Here is a 19,979-nt window from a genome sequence, read left to right on the forward strand (position 1 = left end):
CCCCTACCAAGTATTGAGTACATGTACAGTAAATGAACATACTTTCCAGAAGGCCAACAATTCACTAAAAAATGTTTTTTTTATTGGTCTTATGAAGTATTCTAATTTGTTGAGATAGTGAATTGGTGGGTTTTTGCTAAATGTGAGCCAAAATCATCACAATTAAAAGAACCAAAGACTTAAACTACTTCAGTCTGTGTGCATTGAATTTATTTAATACACGAGTTTCACAATTTGAGTTGAATTACTGAAATGAACTTTTCCACAACATTCTAATTTATTGAGATGCACCTGTATATGAACAGCAGCAGTATTTCAGACATGCTCACAACCAATGTTTTTCAATTACATGAGATAATAATTGATTCCGACCTATGTTACAATGTCCGTTTTGTGTTCTAGTTAATCAGTGACAGGATGCCCATCCTCAAGAGGCTGCCCAGGAGGATCAAAAGTAACCACAGCAATGGTGACCTCCAAAAGAGTAATCTTACTAATGGTGAACTCATCCTAAAGAGTAACCACAGCAACGGGGAACTCATTCTACCACCATCCGATCTGAATCCATTTGAGGGGGCGTGGGCAGGCATGGGGTGGAATAATGAAGAAGGTAGGGTCTGGGAGAATGGACAAGACTACCAGAGATCATCTCAGGTGAGCGAAGCACTGGAGAATGAGGCAAACGCAGAGCAGCGTGGAGGGTCAAAGGTCACTGAGGGATCTAAAGAAAAGAGAGGAACTCTGGAACGAATCTGTGGCTCGTCACCACTGAAGACCCTTGGCAAATTAGGCAAGGGCCTGCGTATGACCGGAAGAAACGTGTGGGGCGCCACTCCTTCACTACGGAGTGCCACTCTACCGGCAGCACCCGCCTCAGGAAAGAAAAAAAAGAACTATCGACGAGCCTCAGAGGAGATCATGACTTTACTGAGGTGAGAATGGTAATATGCATATTATGTAGCAGTGGTTATGCTTCCAAATTTTTTCCCATACTAAAATAAAACACAAATATGATTAAAACCAAACACTGGAATGTATCAGTATAATCATGAATTCTTTAGGCAAAATAATATACAAATAGTAAGGTTTTCTCAATTAAAATCACCATTCATCGCCAGAGAAAAGACTGTTGTTGACTAATGTCACTGGAAGACCCAGCTGTGACAGTTTGATTAAAAATGAATAAGCTGGATGGATGAATCATTCACAATAAGATCAATAACATGCATTCAATGCATTGGAACAAACCATGTTAACCACATCCCTTGACAATACTGTAGCACCAACTTGTCTATAAAGCATATATTTTTGATCTGTCCAATTTATAATGTTATGAGAGTGATTTTTAAGGACGTATTTATGGACCCAGAAAAACGTTTACAATTTTTATTACAAGGATATTTAAAGAATCTTTTTTTTTTAATTGTGCTTAATTTAGTCTTTATTACAGTTGAATTTTATAAAATGTTTGTTTTTATTATTTTATCTTTAGTGTATTAATGATATTATAGTGTGGAATGTTTCATTTGTATCTGCTGTGTAATAGCCAATGAAGCTGATATGGCAGCAACCATCCATAGCCCTTGACATCAACAACAAAAGAAATGTGATGCATTTCTTCCCACTGTTAAATGCCACCATTTATTGCATTTATTTTGCCATCCTAATTGTGCATGATTGTAAATATGGAATATTATTAGTTATGTGGCATTGTTTGCATTTTGCATTTTTTGCTTTTTTCAGACCAGACCTGAAACCAACCAATTGAGAATCAGTGTTGCAGAGATCATTATTTCTGAGACTAGTTATTTTCTGCAGTTGTTGTGAAGGTATTCGAAAGGACATTTTCCTTAATGCATCTTCTCTCCTCAGGTTGGCAGGCCGTCGTAAGGAGTGTGAGCGCAGAGATAGTCTACCTACAGGTGATCTGACCACTGAAAATGAAGAAGACAGTCGCAGACATCCCTCATTCCTACGAATGGTCAGTCTGAGCAAACTCAGAGGGGACTCGCTAACAAACCGCAGTTCGCAGGAAGACGATGAAGAGTCAGTAGAAGAAGAACCACCGGTCAAACGCAGGGAGCCACTATCAGGTACAACCGTGTTTTTGCTTTTATTACATCTGTACTTGTTTTTACCTTTTATGGCATGTATAAAGTGTTACTGTTCACAGTCAGGGGTCTCCATATTTGACCCATAACACCTTGCTCTTAATGAGCAGTATCAGGGTCCAAAAGTCCCTGTGAGTCACTGGCCAATCAAGAAACACTTTCACAGAGACAGGAAATTATACACTTTCTTTGTGCAGCAGATCCTACCCGATAAGCTCAGCGCAAGGAGAGAAAAATCGGAACCGTGTCAATGTATATCCTGTTCCAAAGACAACAACACATCAAGTGATTAAACACATGGCTGTAAATGATAAGTAAAACTACTCAATCTCTCACTTTCTCTCACAGTGTTGGAGATCTTACAGTTAGTTAATCAGAGAGACCTACTGCTTGCCGACACGCACATCCAGGAGCTTGAGAGGGAGTGTGAACTTGACCCCTCCTTCTTGACACAAACCACACCCACTTCAACCACACCCAGTAACATAACTCCTCCCACACTCATGTCGTCTCCCTGGCTCCCCCTGTTGGTTGGTTCAAGTAGTAAGGATTCTGGCCCAAGCATGTGGGATGCTGGGCTGCGCAAAGTGAAAGATGTTGAGCTGCTTTACGAGGCTCTTCAGAGAGAGATGTGGGATGTGGTGAGGGAGTCGCTACGTCAACCCTGCAGCGGGCCTCAGCTTGGCCTAGTGGTGCTGGTCATTCAACAGGAAGAGCAGGCTGACAAGGTCTGGGCCCTGCGGCAAGAGGCCCAGTCCAACGTCCAAACTGGTGACCAATCCGAAGACCATTCCCGGCCTTCCAAGCGTCCCAGGAGACTGCGTCAAAGGTGGGTGGAGGCTGTGGGAGAGGCAGCTGACTGGTGTCTTCCACAACCAGGGGGCATCGCTGCAGGACAGATGGGCATGTATTTGGAGCGATTGAGGGCCAGAGTGGTGGAGGATATGGATGCGGCACGTCGGAATGTGGTGGCGGTTTATCCCGAGGAGTTTGGTGTGTTTCAGGTCTACATGCAGAGTTATCACAGGGCTGTTGCCAAACGACTGAAGACCATCACTAGTGGACCCATTCAGATCACAGACACATACTCACTGCTGGACTGGATCTACAACATTTACAACAGGTATTTTTGCACAGATACACATAGACGTTGAGGTGTGTTTTCTATTTTTACACACACCTTTCCTGCAATCACATTCCACTTGGTTTAATGACCCAGTGGAAGAATGAGCTCAGGTCTATTAATATCAGATGCATTGTTTATTAGAATGAACAACAACGGTACTGAATACCTGGGAGAATTACTGTACACAGCCACAACACCGGTCTTGTATACTAAAAGTAGCCACTCTACTAATTTTTCAGTAGCTGTATTTAATGAAAATTCAATGAAAATGTAATGCATGGTTAGAAAATAGATTTCCCCAGTTATTTAGTCCACTTAAAACTACGTTTGTAACCTCACATTCATCTGCCTTTACTTTTGAGTGCAATGACCACATCCTAAAATCCAGTCAACAGCCAACAACCAGAAGTCCTTGCCCTACATTTTTTCTTTTTTGATAAAATGTTACACTCATATGTACGTCACAAAATGAAAAAAAAAGAGATTTGTCACTGCTTCCTCTTCAGTTCTGACCATAACAAACTACATTTCCTAACAAGTAGACAAAAAACTACTGTACATCACTTTTTTTTTAATAATGTCTCAGCTGAGGGAATAATCAAATAGACACACCTACATATATATGGTCATCTCTCTTTCTCTCATTCGTGACATTGAAGAGATGGATTCATTCTAACATAAGAGTTGAAAGTATAAAGAGCTAAATATAAAAAAATATTATTTTTTTTGATGAGTGAATATTACTATATTAAGTAAAGATATTATCCTGTATTTTAGTAATGGAATATAAAACTTTTAATTTGGGACTGCTTGAAAAAGTAAAGGTCAGAGTGTGCAGTTAAGAAGAGCTTCTGGAAATTAACAAAAAAAAAATTGTAGAGAAGAACTTGTCACAGTGTTCTTGAATTTTATGTGGAAATAAGCCCCTTACCATCCACAAATGACTATTAGACTAGTGAATCAGTTAATCATCTATGGCCCTCAGCACTGGAAATTCATGTAAATGAATCCCTGTTCTACATTTTTGACTCCGTTATGTAAAATAGAAAGTTGTTGTTGTGTTTGGCTGTTCTAGTTTGTGACACTCTTAAAAATAAAAGTTCTTTATTAGCATTTATGGTTCCACAAAGAACCTTTAACATCCCTGAAACTTTTCCATGGCACAAAAGGTGGGAAAGAAATGTTCTTTAGATTATTAAAATGTTCTTCGGCTAAGAAAATATGGTTCTTTTAAGAACTGTTTACTTATAGGTTCTTCAGGGAGACCCAGATTGGTTCTTCTGACATCACTGCCCCTTTTTGGGACCTTTATTTTTAAGAGTAGACCGTCACCCTAACTAAGATTGTTAATTCATTCCAACCCTGCTATTGTTTTGGTGCCAGCAAACATACAACTCTGATAAAATTAAATATTATATCATTAGATTGTTAAATTGTATTTATAAAGTAAAATTGATGTATTTATTGATTTGTGCAGTTGTGGCCTAATGGTTAGAGAGTCATAAGGGTTTCTAACCAGAAGGTTGTGGGTTTGATTCCCAGTACCAGCAGGAATTGTAGGTGGATTGTAATTAGGTTGTTACTTTCCCAACACTGAACAACATAAATACACAAAAGAATTTGGACATGCTGGACACTTATGGACACACAAACATGCACTAGTTCTGATGGTTAGTGTCCCATAGGGATGTCCTGGCTACAGTTGGAGCAATGGGCACTATAGTGTGTGAAGCTCTAGAACCTCTACTGCCTGAAGATGTCATAGACCGGCTGGAACAGGACTGCGTCGAAACTGTTTGGGTAACACTTTTAGAAAGGTTTTGAGTCAAATTATGCATTAATTATTAATCTCTGGAAACAAAATAATATCTGATGTGTTAAAATATATCCATTATGTGTGTATGCAGGACAAGATGACTACCGAGCTCTCGCAAGTTTTGGATGATGAAGAAAAGCGATGGGCTCAGACGCTGCACATTGAAGAGTATCAGTCTGGCCTCGCCCGTTCTGTTATACAGGTAAAACCATCAATCCCACACATGTACAGCCATTACTGCATTCTTTGGAATCTGACTGTATGCATGCCTTCCACTTTGCACATTTGGCAATGTATGTTGTTGTATGTGTATTTATAAGGTCATTGTGAATATCTTTTCATATCCATGTGTCTTAATCTGTTTCAGAGGCTGAAGGTAGATTTGGACAGATCGACAGCTGTCAGTCAGCCACTAGGTGCTCGTGTTGCTCGCTGCACCTTGAATGGCCTTGCAGATTTCCTGCACAGGTGAGATGGGGACAAGAGAGTTTGATCATAATAATGCTGATGATGGCAAAAGCCACAGCAAAAACATTTATGAACTCATATAATTGATCTAATGATATTTAGATATTTACTTTATAAAGCTCAGAAGAGACTCAATAATCATGTTCACAACTATGGTTGGGCACTTTTTGAAATTGTGTTGTCCCTACTTTATATTCAAAGAATATAATCTGCCTTTTGAATAGGGAAGTCTAAGATTATGAAATGTGTGTGTTTGTGTGTCTGTGTGGTATTTAGTTTCCAGAGAAAGGTTGAGATGTTCCATGACACGCAGTCAGAGTTTGGGGATCATGGGGATGGTTATGTCTCCAGGACCATCGCTCTTGTCAACTGTGTTCCACCTTTTAGGTTTTTCATCTTATTCACTATATCTATCTATTCCATCTTCTCCCAACCTGGCTGTTTTTAAGGACTGAAAAAAAATCTGTAAACGTCTTTAGAACTTTATATTTTCTACATTTATGTTTTGAAGAATGGAGGTTCTTGACAAACAATGCAGGTATCTTGCTAGAAAACACTGGGTTAATATGAAAAATACACTGTCAGAAAAAAAATCTGTAGAAAATCAAAAAAGCTACCAGTCATTTCCTGCCAGAACATTATCTGTTAAGTTCTGTTAAGGACATTTCCTTCAACCCTAAATGCGTAATTCAAAACATTGGTAAAACATCTGTGTAAAATCAAAACACAAAATTCCTGCATATTAACATAGTGCATTGGGCTCTATTTTTACAGACTTTTCTATAGTATATACTATACTATAATATACTATACTATACACAAATCACATTTTGCTTCTAAAATGTTGCGGTTTTATAGAGAATAGTAATTTTATAATAATGTGTATTTTGTAATATATAAAACAAAATAAGAGAATGTGAGTCTGTTCTTAGTCAGGAGAATCATGAGTCAACTGATCAGTAACCTAGATGCACAAGCTTAAAACAATGTTCATGAAAGACTTCCAAGGATAATAGAAATAATATAAAAAGAATAATGCAATGAAATGGCACTGAAATAAAAAACAACTTGAATCCTGTGTTGAACTCTGTAGGAATTTTGTGGAGCGCTGTCATCTCTGTGATGCCCTTGGCAGTGAGGATGCCTCCCAGCGAGCTCAATCATCTCTGGAGCGAATTGTTAACCAGTCAGTGCAAGTTCTCTCGGACATACTGTTTGAAAACATCAGGGTGAGACCCTTGCACACATTCACATCTGGCCCAGATTTGACTCTTAAAGCATTCACTGATGATTTTCTGTCATGATTCCAGCCATTCTTCGATAAGCTGGTGAAGAGGAAGTGGCTGGAAAACACTGAGGCCTATGAGAGCATTGAGATGACTATTAAACAGCACTTTAAAAAGTTCCGCAGAATGGACTGCCCTCCATATCAGGTACAACTTAGAGCACACACGCATTCTCACACACTCACGGTTTGGTTGGTTGATTAATTGATCATCTGATTGACAATCAGGCATTGGTGAATGAGGTGCACAGGCGGGTCCTGGTTGAATATGTTCGTGCCATCATGAGGGGGCGGGTCATCTGTACGTCACTCAAAATGAGGAAGAGAGTGGCATTCCGTCTGCAGGACGAGGCCAAACAGCTGAAGGCTCTTTTTAAAGATCTGGTCAGTGCCACTAAGTTTAATAAAGATTATGCCTTACACTATCTTAAATGATTTCCAAATATGATAATCCCCTCGAGAGGGACCTTAGGTACAGGTAGTGTACTGTTAGGTATATAAATCTGAATATAAGCATAAAACTATGGTTGTCAAAAGAAGAAAAATGTGATTTGCAACAAGCCATTACAAATCGAATTGAAACTTTTCTTTTCTTTTACTTTACTTTACTTTACTTTACTTTACTTTACTTTACTTTACTTTACCAAAAATGCCAACACCAAAGTTCATTTAAAATATTTAAAAAAATAAATGTTTTTTTCCTTTCCTAAGGAGTCAACTTCCTTCTGGTTGGACAGTTTGATTGTTCACCTGGCTGACATCATAGTTTTGGAGGACACTCCCTCTATTCAGATGGAAGTCGGGGTTTTGGTGAAGGAATTTCCAGATATACGGTAAGATCACCAAGGCCAATGAATCAAAACCACTTGCAGAGGCCTGTTCAAGAACCAGCAGGGATACCCAGAAATGGCAAGTGCATGGTTTGGGTTCTAACATACCCTCTGATCAGCTCCAGTTCGGTTTATCATGTCCTCACTAGTTTGAGAAATTATGAAAACAATCATGGAGTGAGAGAAAACAAAGATTCTCTGACCCACACCTCGCTCCAGACAAATCCACTAACTGCTTGACTTCCACTCCACACCACATGCTCTATACAATACATCACACACAACACGTTTTTGCTTTTAAACAAGCAAGATGGAAAGCAGTGGAATGTGAAAAAACACAACATGTAGAGACAAGGCGTAGAAGTTGAACAACATCTACTAGCATTTTTAACACATTGTGTTCTGCGAGATGCTGCAAAAGATGTGAGTGTAACGATTTCAAAGAAAAGTGAGGGCGGAATGCAAAAATGCATTCTGTGTGAACGGCCCTTTAGCAACTTGACCAATAAACTTTAAAGACCCGGAACCATGTGTTGTTTAAAAACTGCTATAAAACAGAAGCCAAATGTAGAACAGGATGTAGATTTTATATAGCATAAAACTGGAAGGAACATGTTTTATTAGCTCTTACAGCACTCAGTATATTAATATGTAACTTTGTCCGGTTACATAACTATTACATTTATACAATTTTGCTGAACACTTTTAGACCTACGGAAGGGTAGAACCTGAACTCTGTTGTCTTAAAGTGCTTTCATTCATGAAAAATCTGACATGTTCCCCTCTCATTTCCTTGAGGACTATTTTTCACAACACCTCTCTGTTTCCTGAGGTCATTCTAAGAATGTCTGACTGAAAATAGTTACCGTGGTGCTCCATCTCAGTGCCAACTTTCCTTTATGTGGACGGGAGGGAACAGCAGACAGTAAACAGGGGAATGGATGAGATGTGACCCCACTTTAGTCCAGTGTTTTTGTTTGAATGAAGAGGTGTGTGTGTGTGTGTGCAGTCAGTCACTGGCTGGCAGTGCTCCTGCTTGCTGACGCACGACCCTCCTCAGCAGACAGGAAGTGGCTGTGGAGTACTTCCTGTTCCTGCCAGGTCACAGGAGACTGACTGGTGCCACACTCCAATCAAATACACACACACACCAACTAGAGATCAAAAGCCAAAAAGTGGAGGCTACTTGACTTCTCTTTGTGCTTAGCAGTGGTGCTTCCTGTTTTTGACTGTCTGTCTATGTGAAAGTCTGTCACAGACTCACACTGTCACATTGTTATCTATAGGCAGGACATGCCATCTTCTCAGTATAGAGCGCTGACTCTGAGTTTGCTTTTTAAGCCATGAGTGCTGTCAAGGGATCATTACAAAGAAACACATTTGGCTTAAATTTCTCACATGACTTTTCTCTGAATAAATGCCTGACTGCTCTTTTAGTAATATTACAGGTTTTGTGTTTTGTTTTGATCTCAAAGTTTCTCTTTGTCCCTTTATCTAAATAATGGTTTGAAAGGAAACTGATGAAACTTTGGTTTAAATGATTCTTTAAAAAAATGTTGATTTGTTCACTAAGCATCATCAGAACAAATTTATGAATGTAACTGACAAGACAACATGATCAAGTCAAACTGATCTTTTTTTGATGCATGATATATCTGTACCATATTTATCAGACGATATTAGAGTTTTTGTAATGTATTGCAACAGTTGGATATTGGATATTTCTTCATGCTGTTCATTTCTCTTATTTTTTCCCTTTGTCATCATCGAATGCTCACTTAAAATGAATCTTCATAACACCAATAATTTAACACTTTTAAATGCAAATCTCAAAATGAATGTCCATTTTTCACACTGTACATTTAGATGTTTTAATAAGTGTTGTTGTTTTTAAATAAAACTATTAAAAATGTGGTAATTTAAACCTGAAATCAAATAAAATATAAAAATGAGATGAAAACCGAAAACCTTAACAAAAATTAGAAATATAACTACGTTTGTTGTACTAAAGTATTATTACTAAATACTAAAATTACTAAAACTAAAATAAAAATGAAGTAAAACTACATAGAAATATTATATATATGTATATAATATATAATGTATATAATGTTAATAATGTTATATAAATAATATACACTGCCGTGATTCGTAAATTCACTTGCAGCATTTTTACAGCTTTATTTTTATTTAACTAAAAGTATTTTTATTTTATTAAGGAATAGTATAGCATTTTAATATCAGCCATTTATAGCTGTAACAAATAATTATAATTAGTGCATCTCCACTTTTTCTGTTCGTTTCTTATGAGCTCAAAAAATGTGTCTCTATTATTATTATTATTATTATTACATTTGGGTTTATATATATGTTTTTTCTACCGTGAGCAATGTATTTCTTGTTTTGTGCAAAGACAGTAATGTATGCTTTAATATATATGAAACATGAAATTTGAACCATGCCCCCGCTCTCTCATTTCATCTCCTCACAGGAGGAAACACATCTCTGCTATGTTGAATGTCCGTGGGATGGTGCATCAGACAGACCGTCAGGAGATTTTAGCTGTTGTCTGGGACTTGGAGAACAGCGACAGCTACATCAATCTGCCTCGAGATCGTGCCCTCTTCTCTGAAATCGCAGTGGCCAAAGACATGTCCTGTCTGGGGCTGGTTCTGATCCGCTTCGGTCTGACTGTGTCATCGTGGGTCGCCAGTGCCCGGCCGCGCCGTAACCGCAGCAGAAGGAGTCGAAATGAGAAACATGCTGACGATAGACCACAATCAAGCCGTGCAAAGCGCTTTACTGAACCTTAAAAATAAAGAAATGCAGCATAACTACAACACATAGCATCCTGATATTTAAAAAAAGACACAATAAATGATAAATACACAGCATCACAACAAGTATTACATAATCAAATCAGTATTATATTAAGCAAAAGATGGCATAAAAAGTGCACTCAGTCAGTTGATTCAGACTAGATAAATGTGGTCAGAACCCAGTCAAAAAGGAGGATAAGATGAGGTTATGACAGCAAAAGTAAAATCACAACAATACTTGTCCTTCAGAGCACAGCTGGAGCGGAATAAGTCAGTGGACATTTCAAAGGACGGGAAATGATCTATAATTCTCCCTCGCTTTATACAGGCTGTTACTGGACTGCTGTATACTGACTAGCTGGACCTCTGTCGTGTGAACAGCCACATGATTTGAGAGGAGCAGCAGGAAACTCATCACTGTAGAGTGGGGACATGCTGAAATTTTTATTAGTGCAGGCTGTGTTCAGAACACTGCTTTAGCTTGACATTAAACCACACACAGACCAGATGCACGTACATGATGTGTCAAACACCAGGTACAATTCTACAGTGCATAAACAGCTACATTTCAGATTTTGAGAGTGCAACATTTAAAGAATGTGAATGTTAATTCCTCCGATTTAGTTCTTTTTTGTACTAAAGTTTAGGATTCTGTACATCTCATTTCTTTTCATGTCTCATCACTATTCAGATCTGAAATCTGACATGAATTAAATGCTTGTGTGATTTTGTTTCAGGTAAATAAGAAATAAAGCCCCATTGACTAGGAAATTGTAATTAAATTGCTAGTTTTCTTTAACACCTTTCTTTTGTTTTTATACTCTACTGTTCAGAAGTGTGGGTCAGTAAGCTTTTTAAAATGCTTTTGAAGTCTTTAATTCCTACCAAGGCTGCATTTATTTGATCAAAAATACAGTAATAGTTTTTTATTTGATTTTTTTTTTACATGTAATTTATATTCCCTTGTTATTAATACTACTGATCCCAAACTGGAGTGCTAATATCTGTTTTACTCCATGCCATTTACATGATAAATGTTCTATGAGTAAATGCAGTTAATTATAGATTTTCAGTGGCAGGTGGGCTCCTCTCAGTTTTCATTCAGCTGTGTGGATTTCTGTGGGTTTGGGTTGAGTTGCGGTTGAGCTCTCCTGTCTGTCAGCTTAGGGATGTTTTGGGTAACTGGTCTATTCCTGTTGTTCTGAGAGGTGCCAAACGAGTTCTCTTATCAGAGCCAAGTATACACACCACCACAGGCGGCCACTTCCTTTTCAACACAACAACCCTGTTTTATCCCAAACAAACTGTAGTCGGAGAACGACGCACACACTTGTAAAAATAGACACACGTGAATAAGGTAAGTGAAGTCTGCTGGATTTTTCTCTAATGCCACTGATGTAGTTCAGCACAAAACATCACAGATTTTATCAATATTTACATGTCGTTGACTTTCTTTTTTTCAGTGCATCCCAAAAATGTATTTGTTTATGTATGTCTATACAGTAAAAGTCAGTGGAGTCCAGTGTTGTTTTGGATTCTGTTGACTTTCATTGTGTTGAAAGAAAAAAAAAGTTGAAACAATGAAACAACATGAGGCATTCCACGAAATCGGTGCCTTTTCCACTTGGAAAATTAAAAAATGAAATAAGTTAATCAACATTTTTCTGCCTCATGTTTTGGTATTTTTGTCAACCCTGTTACCGACATGTTACTAAAGTGTTAGATAGGCTACTATAGTTTAATTAGAACTATGTGGTAGTTTCCACATATATGAGCAGCATTTTAGTCCCTCTTTTCTCTGGGATTGTTTCATAGTTTAGATTTTATTTTTATATTTTTATATTTGTAATTCAGATGACCAAGAACATCCTAATTTTGGAGAGTGACCACATGTCAGTTGAGATATTAAAAAAAGGCTTTGTCCAAAATAAAATATAAAGTTACAAGGGAAAAACCTGGAAGGCTGTATCAAATATAATTTTTACAGTTTTTATGAAATTAATGACAGTAACAGGATTGACGTCATAGTCACAGGACTGACCAGAGTAACAGGGATGATAGGACACATATTCTTCAGCACACTGCACATATGTGTTTACATTATACTGTACCGTTTTACCATTTTAAATTGCATTATATTGTTTTGCACTTACTTGGCATAGTTGTATGACAATAGTAAACAGTACATTTTTCAGTTTAAGTCAGTTCATTGTTGATTTAGCACATTACATTTCTAGAAGATCTAATGTTTTAAGGTTATTGTGATTAGACAATGCGTCCATCTGTTTGTCTGTGTTCCCTCACAGAACTTCAAATATACTGATCTGGTTCAATTATTAGGCAAGGAAGATGATCAGATCTTGGTCTTTCTGTGATCATCTGAAACCAGACCAAGATATGTACTTTCTTGAACATTGCAAGACTGCAGGTGAGGGTCTGCAGGCACCTTGCTGCTCATGTTTGTAATTGAATTTACATGGATGCATTATTGACAATTAGTTATGGAAAAAAAAGAGTTTTATTGAGACTGATCATCCTATCCCTGTCATAGTTTACCAATACCAATAATACTAACTAAAATGTAACTCATGCTCATATGCCACTGAATGATACAGGCATTAGCTCAACAATACAGCCAGGGTGACCTTTAAACATGTTTACATTTTACACAGACAATCTTTAAAAACAGAGTGACACCTAATCTATGTCATCCCTGTTACCCAAATGTCAAAACCTGTTACCCTGAAAAGTAAAAGGGCTGACAGTAACAGGTTTGATGATTTCAAACTAATTTGCTAATTGCTAGCTAATAGTCAAGTTCACAAAAGCACAAATTGTGCATTTTGAAAGGATTTTACCAGTAGATATTGATTATACTACATGTAAGAAATAATTGTTTAAATTCGCATTTTAAAAATGGTAATAGTATTGACACTGCATGATGGCCCCCCTCAGTCAAGCCTCATAAATCATCAAAAATAGAACATTATAGAGGAGTGAGAGAAATATGCTTGTGTATTAAGTGTTGGAATCCTCGTTGAGAGATGATATACCCTCGTAGAAATGATGTCACTTGAATGTACATTATTTTATTTTAAAGGTTTTTAGATGAGGGTAACAGAGCTGACATGAAATCAGGGGACACCAATAAAATTATATTTTATACAAAAAATGCATACTTATGCCAAAAATATTGCTTAACAATGAAACTGTATTTAGAACAATATGCAAATATGATTTTTTAAATATAATTTTGCCTTCATTTTGAAAATGAAAAGTCCTGCTGAAAAATAAAAATCATAGAGGGGGACAGGACAAAAACCTTACCCTTATCAGCATAAATGCTATTTAAATTATTTAAAGGGGTCATATGATGTTGCTAAAAAGAACATTATTTTGTGTATTTGGTGTAATGAAATGTGTTTATGCGGTTTAAGGTTAAAAAAACACAGTATTTTCCACATACTGTACATTATTGTTTCTCCTCTATGCCTCGCCTTTCTGAAAAGCGTCGATTTTTACAAAGCTCATTGGTCTGAAAAAGCGAGGTGTGCTGTGATTGGCCAGCTATCCAGTGCGTTGTGATTGGCCGAATACCTCAAGCGTGTGACGGAAATGTTACACCAAGAGCTTGTAACACTCCAAAGAGAAAGGAAAAATTGAAATTGCATCATATGACCCCTTTAAAATAACATTTAATTGACTTTTTTATGTAATATTGATGAAATCATACGTAGTATTGTTATGGTTTTTAAATAGATATTTATTTCTTGTTATATTAAATCTATGTTTGATTATTTCTTAGGGATGCAAAAGGCACCGATTTCATGGAATGACCCATAAACTATGACAGAATTTTCATTTTTGATTGAATTATCCCTTTAAAGGAGCAGAACATTGAAATGGAAAGTTTACTCTTCCTCAAACCATCCAAGATGTAGATTAGTTTGTTTCTTCATTGGAACAGATTTGGAGAAATTTAGCATTGCATCACTTGCTCATCAATGGATCCTCTATGGGTGCCATCAGTCGATGCCAGAGCATGCAATTTCACTGTACTTTTTATAGTGACAATAAAGAATCGTAATGTCTTGTGAAGCACACCACTGTGTGTTGGTAATAAACAATTCCATCAATTCCAAAGATGTTTTTAACTTCAAACAATTAAAATCTTTAAAATCTTTAAGAATATGAGTCCTCCATTTATAATGTTGATTTCTCCAGTGCTAGTAAATGGCCAAAAGTAACGGTTTACAGTTAAAATGCCGTAGTGATGGATTTGTTTCATACACACTTCACAATATGTTAATTGATGGACTGGAGTCATATGGATTACTTCAGGAATCTATTGGTGAGGATCCATCTTGGATGGCCTAAGGGTGAGTAAATTTTCCTTTTTGGGTGAACTATTGCTTTATCAATGATTTCAGTAAACTACATAATTTTGGATGCATATAGTAAAAAAAAACAAAAAAAACAGACTACATGAATAATATTTCCCTATATTCAATGTAAATGTCAAATTGCAGGGGTCTATCTAGTCTATCCAGCATCTCTGCTAATTTTTTGTTGTCGTGTGATGTTGATTAAACTAAAGAAACCTTTCATCCGTAAAGTGACAAGCCTCGCCCTCTGTAATGGACCCCTGCCATTGGCTCCAGCTGACAACAACTTAATTACTTCATCAGACATTCTAATCAGTGGCAACGGAATATAGGAATATTACAATGGATTTCCCAGAAGCAGCTTTCCTTTCATTACAGATGGCTTTGGAGGAACTGTCAGTACCTAACGTGTTTGTTTTGGCAGTGCTGCTCACCTTTAGGCTTGGTCATGAACTCTCCTTCCCTTCTACCCCAAGGTACACACATATTTTTTTAGCTGTTTGTTTGTGTTTTGGAAAATGATTTGTTTCAGAGCCCTATAGGCACACACATATATATGTGATGTAGACACACAGGAACACCCAAACAAGCTTGTTGAATAACATGACATGACATAACACAACCAACTGCACATGTGTGTGCACACACACACACACACACACAAACACACACTCATGCACTCCACTCTCCTGAGGATAAAAAGTCAGTCAGTCATTCACCTCTGTGCCAACCACTTATGTTGAACAATGGAGGTGTGTATTCAAGCAAACAGGACATCCTTATTTATCAGAAAAAAAATTAACTTGCACACACACACACACACACATACACGTTGTGTGTTATGTACAGTGTACTGTGCTAAATGCTGTACAAAGTGTTTAAAAAATAAGATGCAATATAAATATCTTGCATTTAAAGACCGATATTATCCAAAGATCATATAATCCTCATCAATAGTGACATTAAAACACATTTTAGGCTTAATATTAAGAAATATGCATTGTGCACAAGTATTCCAAATAAAGTTGAATTATAATTTTTATATCAGTAAGTCTTGAGCGATATGTCAATAAATATGTTAATAGATTTGAACTATATAGTATAAAAATAAATGTATTTTAAATATATTACTTTATTTACTAGGGCTGTTGTAAATAAAACAATGATTATGTTTCACAAGAAAATATTATTTCAGTCTTTCTACTTCTAAATTTCATGCTTAATTAAGTGTGTTACCTGCTATTTCTTTGTAATTCTTTAGGAAATTTACAAGCAATTTCTGAGAGAGAAAGTAACACTCAAAATAAACACACTAATTTTTTCTCATAACACATTTGTTTAATTGTTTTGTTTTTTATTTGGAAACCAATTGAATCTAATTAATTTTTCAGGGCTTCCTTTTCATGTAATGCTCATGAATGAGACACATCCTTTTATGAAACATTAGATTTAAAAGACAGGAATATTAGTGACTAACGCCAGCACATCTTCCTTGGGCGTAGAGCAGAAAAGAGCTCCATAAATACTGATCGTGATGTCAGAGACACCATAAACAGACGGTGAGGTGGCTGATGTGTCTCTTCCTTGGAATAAACACTGGTGACATCTGAATAACCATGGGAATACAGCACACAAATGGTTTATGTCTCTGTGTGCGCACAAAGTGCTTTATTTATGACAACACATCCCCAAAGCCAACCTGGCGGGCAACAGACTTATATACACACAGGACGTATAACACGCATCTGAAATATGCCACGTACTATTTTAATACACACCAACTGTACAACAATGCACAAACACTATGGGTATAGGATGTCAGAGTGTATGACTTACAGCAAAACAACTCAAGAGCTCCAAGAAAAAAGACTAGACGATCCTATTAATAGGTTTTGTATAGCTGCAGAAAGAAGCTGAGGGTGAGTGTGTGTGTGTGTGTGTGTGTTTGGTGGGTTTAACGGAGAACAGAAATTCCCACTGTTGACATTTCTTAGAATAGACAAACGATTGAATAATCTCTCTCTTCCTTTTACGAGTGAATACTCTTAATATTATATAACTGAGCAATAGATCATCTTAAATATATTTCACATTAGTTTAAAGTCAACAGGAAATTATAGAGGTCAATTTTGTGAGGACAGCACTGTGCTCTTAAACTCTGTATTTCTCACACACACAGAGCACTGGTACAACTTCCCTTCTTTTCTCTCAGACTCAAGACAGCATGAACCTCTCTTATCTTCCTTTTCCTTTCTGTGCTTTGACCTTTACCCCTTTTACACCTGTAGGCAGATGAATGTGTAGTGTTTGTCTCAGGCTGTCAATCTACAGGAAGACAGACCGCGTCATCAGCACAACTCGAAAACATCTAAACTCACTGAACTCTTGCCAGAAGAGAGACAGTGGGCTGACTGTATGTTAAAATTACTCGAACACTAGCAGACCATAGTATAATTTTTACAGAATCGTACAACAATATGCCTGGAATAATGCAGTCAGGCAGTCATTATCGTCAAATAAGGTGCGATCAGGACCTTAAAACAAAATGGGGGCTGACTGTACAGAGTTAAATTCTAGATTTTTCTTATTCTAAATCATTTTAAGTCAACATGAGGCCCCCTTGGAAGTTTGCTGAGACCCTCTATAGGGCCCCTGGCCCCTGGTTGATAACAGCTGTCTAGAAGCAGATGAACTCCAAGGAACAGAATTCAACGAAATTAGTTTATTATGGTTTAAAGACTGGACTAACTGAATAAAATCACTGACTTGAGTGTGTAAACATGAATGTTTACAGGAAACTAACAGTATGAAGATACTGAGGACAATAAGCTCGTTAAACCTTAATGGAGCAATCGGATTGGTTAATATTGTTCATTTTGATGTGATTTTATATAGTTGGTCAAGAGTGAGGTCAGCGGGAGGTTTGTATTTTGGGTGGTTCTTTTGTACTGTTCTTAGAACATTCTAGGACCTATTATTCAAATATACAAGAATAAACTTGGAAGAGCTCTTATCCTGACAAAGACCTTTTGTTTAGTTGCCTTGGATGAATTCAAGAGGCTGAAAAATCGCATGTAAACAGACACTAACTTAAACACATACGCCATTTTCATGACCTTTGACAGTCCTCCTGAGAGCTGAGCATAGCCAAAAACATGTCTGTGACTTAGAGTCATGCGTTAATTTATAATGTCTCTAGGGTAGATGGAGAAGGAAAGCCTTCCTGAAAAGAAGTGAGGAAAGAGAGGAACAGGGAGGACATGGGAGAAGGAGAGAGAGTAAACGAGAAAAAGAAACAATAGCATGCATTCTGAAATATTGCATTGGGCGGTTGACCTCTGCCCCCATCACACAGGACTTCATGGATATTTACGCAAACAGGCCCTTGCTTCATCAGCCAACCAGTCAGAGGACGTCCCGCAGGAAACAGAAGCGTGGGTCTGAAACAGTACAAAACTCAAGACATCAGGCACACATACACGCACACATTTACACATCACTACACTTGGAAACATACAAAAACTGCCACTACACACAAGCCCATGTGAAAAAATACAGTTGATCACACAAAAGTAGAGCGGATACAGTTACACACGTCATTCTCTCATTTTTTATCTAGTCCAAAACACTCTCTTTTAACCTTAAAGCATACAGTTTGCAGCAGAGGTTACTAGTTCGAATCCCAAATGGGCCCTCTGAGGATGTTGACATTGTGTGCCCATAAAGATTGCAGATTTGCAGGCGAGAATGGTTGGTTCTAATGTCACTGCCCTTCCTTTGTTCACTGTCATTGCGACCCAGAGCAAGGCACTTAACCCTTGAATGTTGAAGAAGGCTTCCTGCAGGCAAGTCCTGCCATTACTCATGAATGCAACCCATCAAGACAAGTGGATCAAAATATGTGTGCAACTGTGCAAATTGAATAGGCTATATAAAATAATGATGTATTTCAACTGATATAAGTTGTCATACCTAAAACCCTAAATTTAGTACTAGGTGATGGTTGTTCTTTGTTCAGTTGGAATGCCTTGCAATATCATCAAACACAGACAATATTTCATTATAGAATATCAACACCATGCTCTCATATGACATTTAAATATTCACACTGTGTATGTATTTCAATTGATATAATGCGTAATACACGAAACCCTTAAATTTAGTAAATGACGGTTGTGTTTAATATGGAAAAAAAGCCCTCGAGGTGAATTAAGCTTTATAAAAATTATTCACTGTGTTTATTTTAACTTCATGGAGTATTGAAGTGGCGCGTAATGACTGTATATTTGAATAAATTAATGTAAATTTCCGTCTCCATTTCCTGTAAAGTGATGTATCCATACCTGTTTTCTATATGGCGTTTGCAGTGGACTTCAGATTGAATAATTCCTACAATTTGGGATCTAACTAAACATGTTGTAATACTCGTTAAGTTCATTCTTCTGGACGATTAGGACGCTCTCAGTGTCTCTGTTCAGGTTTTACTGACACTCACACCGTTACCGAGAAGAAAATAGATCTCTGGGACCATCTAGTGGGGTAACTCTCTCTTCAGTGGAGAGAGCAAGTCGTCCTCTGGATGCAGGCTTCATCAGCTGCGATTACTTTAAGAATAGGCAAGTAAACATATGATTTCCACAAAGATTACATTGAAAAATGTAGGCTAATGCAGGCTGTTGTCAAACAATCAGATCACCGTCACTGTTTATATGTCAGGAATTTTTTGACGACGAGATTTTAAATTTAGTGACAGTGAGCACTGCTACTTCTACAAAAATAAAGTTACAGTCTCTGACGTAACAGAAGTACGGAAGCCCGTTTCCGCCAGGTAAGAAAAAAAAAATCGAAATTATGACATACTTAAGTAATAATTACGAGATAAAAAGTCGAAATTATGATTTACTAAATCGAAATTACGAGATTAAAAATCGAAATTATAGTTTACTAAATCGAAATTACAAGATAAAAAGTCGAAATTATGAGAGAGAATGTCGAAATTATGACTTAAGTCATAATTACGAGATAAAAAGTCGAAATTATGAGAGAGAATGTCGAAATTATGACTTAAGTCATAATTACGAGATAAAAAGTCGAAATTATGAGAGAGAATGTCGAAATTATGACTTAAGTCATAATTAC

The 19,979-nt window shown here is 37.1% G+C and overlaps 1 protein-coding gene across 1 annotated transcript; it reads left to right on the forward strand.

Annotated features, from left to right (window-relative positions):
- Nucleotides 1–407: 407 nt before the first annotated feature.
- Nucleotides 408–11,209, forward strand: LOC107700233 (tumor necrosis factor alpha-induced protein 2-like). The gene is made up of 12 exons (XM_016501818.1): nt 408–932; nt 1,873–2,093; nt 2,460–3,234; nt 4,923–5,037; nt 5,145–5,255; nt 5,421–5,521; nt 5,798–5,908; nt 6,615–6,750; nt 6,832–6,954; nt 7,035–7,190; nt 7,518–7,639; nt 10,128–11,209. The coding sequence occupies exons 1-12, from the start codon at nt 418–420 to the stop codon at nt 10,447–10,449; spliced, it is 2,808 nt and encodes a 935-aa protein (XP_016357304.1). The 5' UTR covers nt 408–417; the 3' UTR covers nt 10,450–11,209.
- The last annotated feature ends 8,770 nt before the right edge of the window (nt 11,210–19,979 follow it).

Source organism: Sinocyclocheilus anshuiensis, unplaced genomic scaffold (assembly GCF_001515605.1).
Source record: "Sinocyclocheilus anshuiensis isolate Anshui unplaced genomic scaffold, SAMN03320099.WGS_v1.1 scaffold1236, whole genome shotgun sequence".
In the NCBI taxonomy this organism is placed as follows: Eukaryota; Metazoa; Chordata; class Actinopteri; order Cypriniformes; family Cyprinidae; genus Sinocyclocheilus; species Sinocyclocheilus anshuiensis.

Bases quoted from the DNA above. Each gene is read 5' to 3' on its own strand.
- LOC107700233 (XM_016501818.1), top strand. From the start codon at position 418: ATGCCCATCCTCAAGAGGCTGCCCAGGAGGATCAAAAGTAACCACAGC. The intron at 2,094-2,459 runs GTACAACCGTGT...TTTCTCTCACAG, and splicing joins ACGCAGGGAGCCACTATCAG to TGTTGGAGATCTTACAGTTA. The intron at 5,256-5,420 runs GTAAAACCATCA...AATCTGTTTCAG, and splicing joins TCGCCCGTTCTGTTATACAG to AGGCTGAAGGTAGATTTGGA.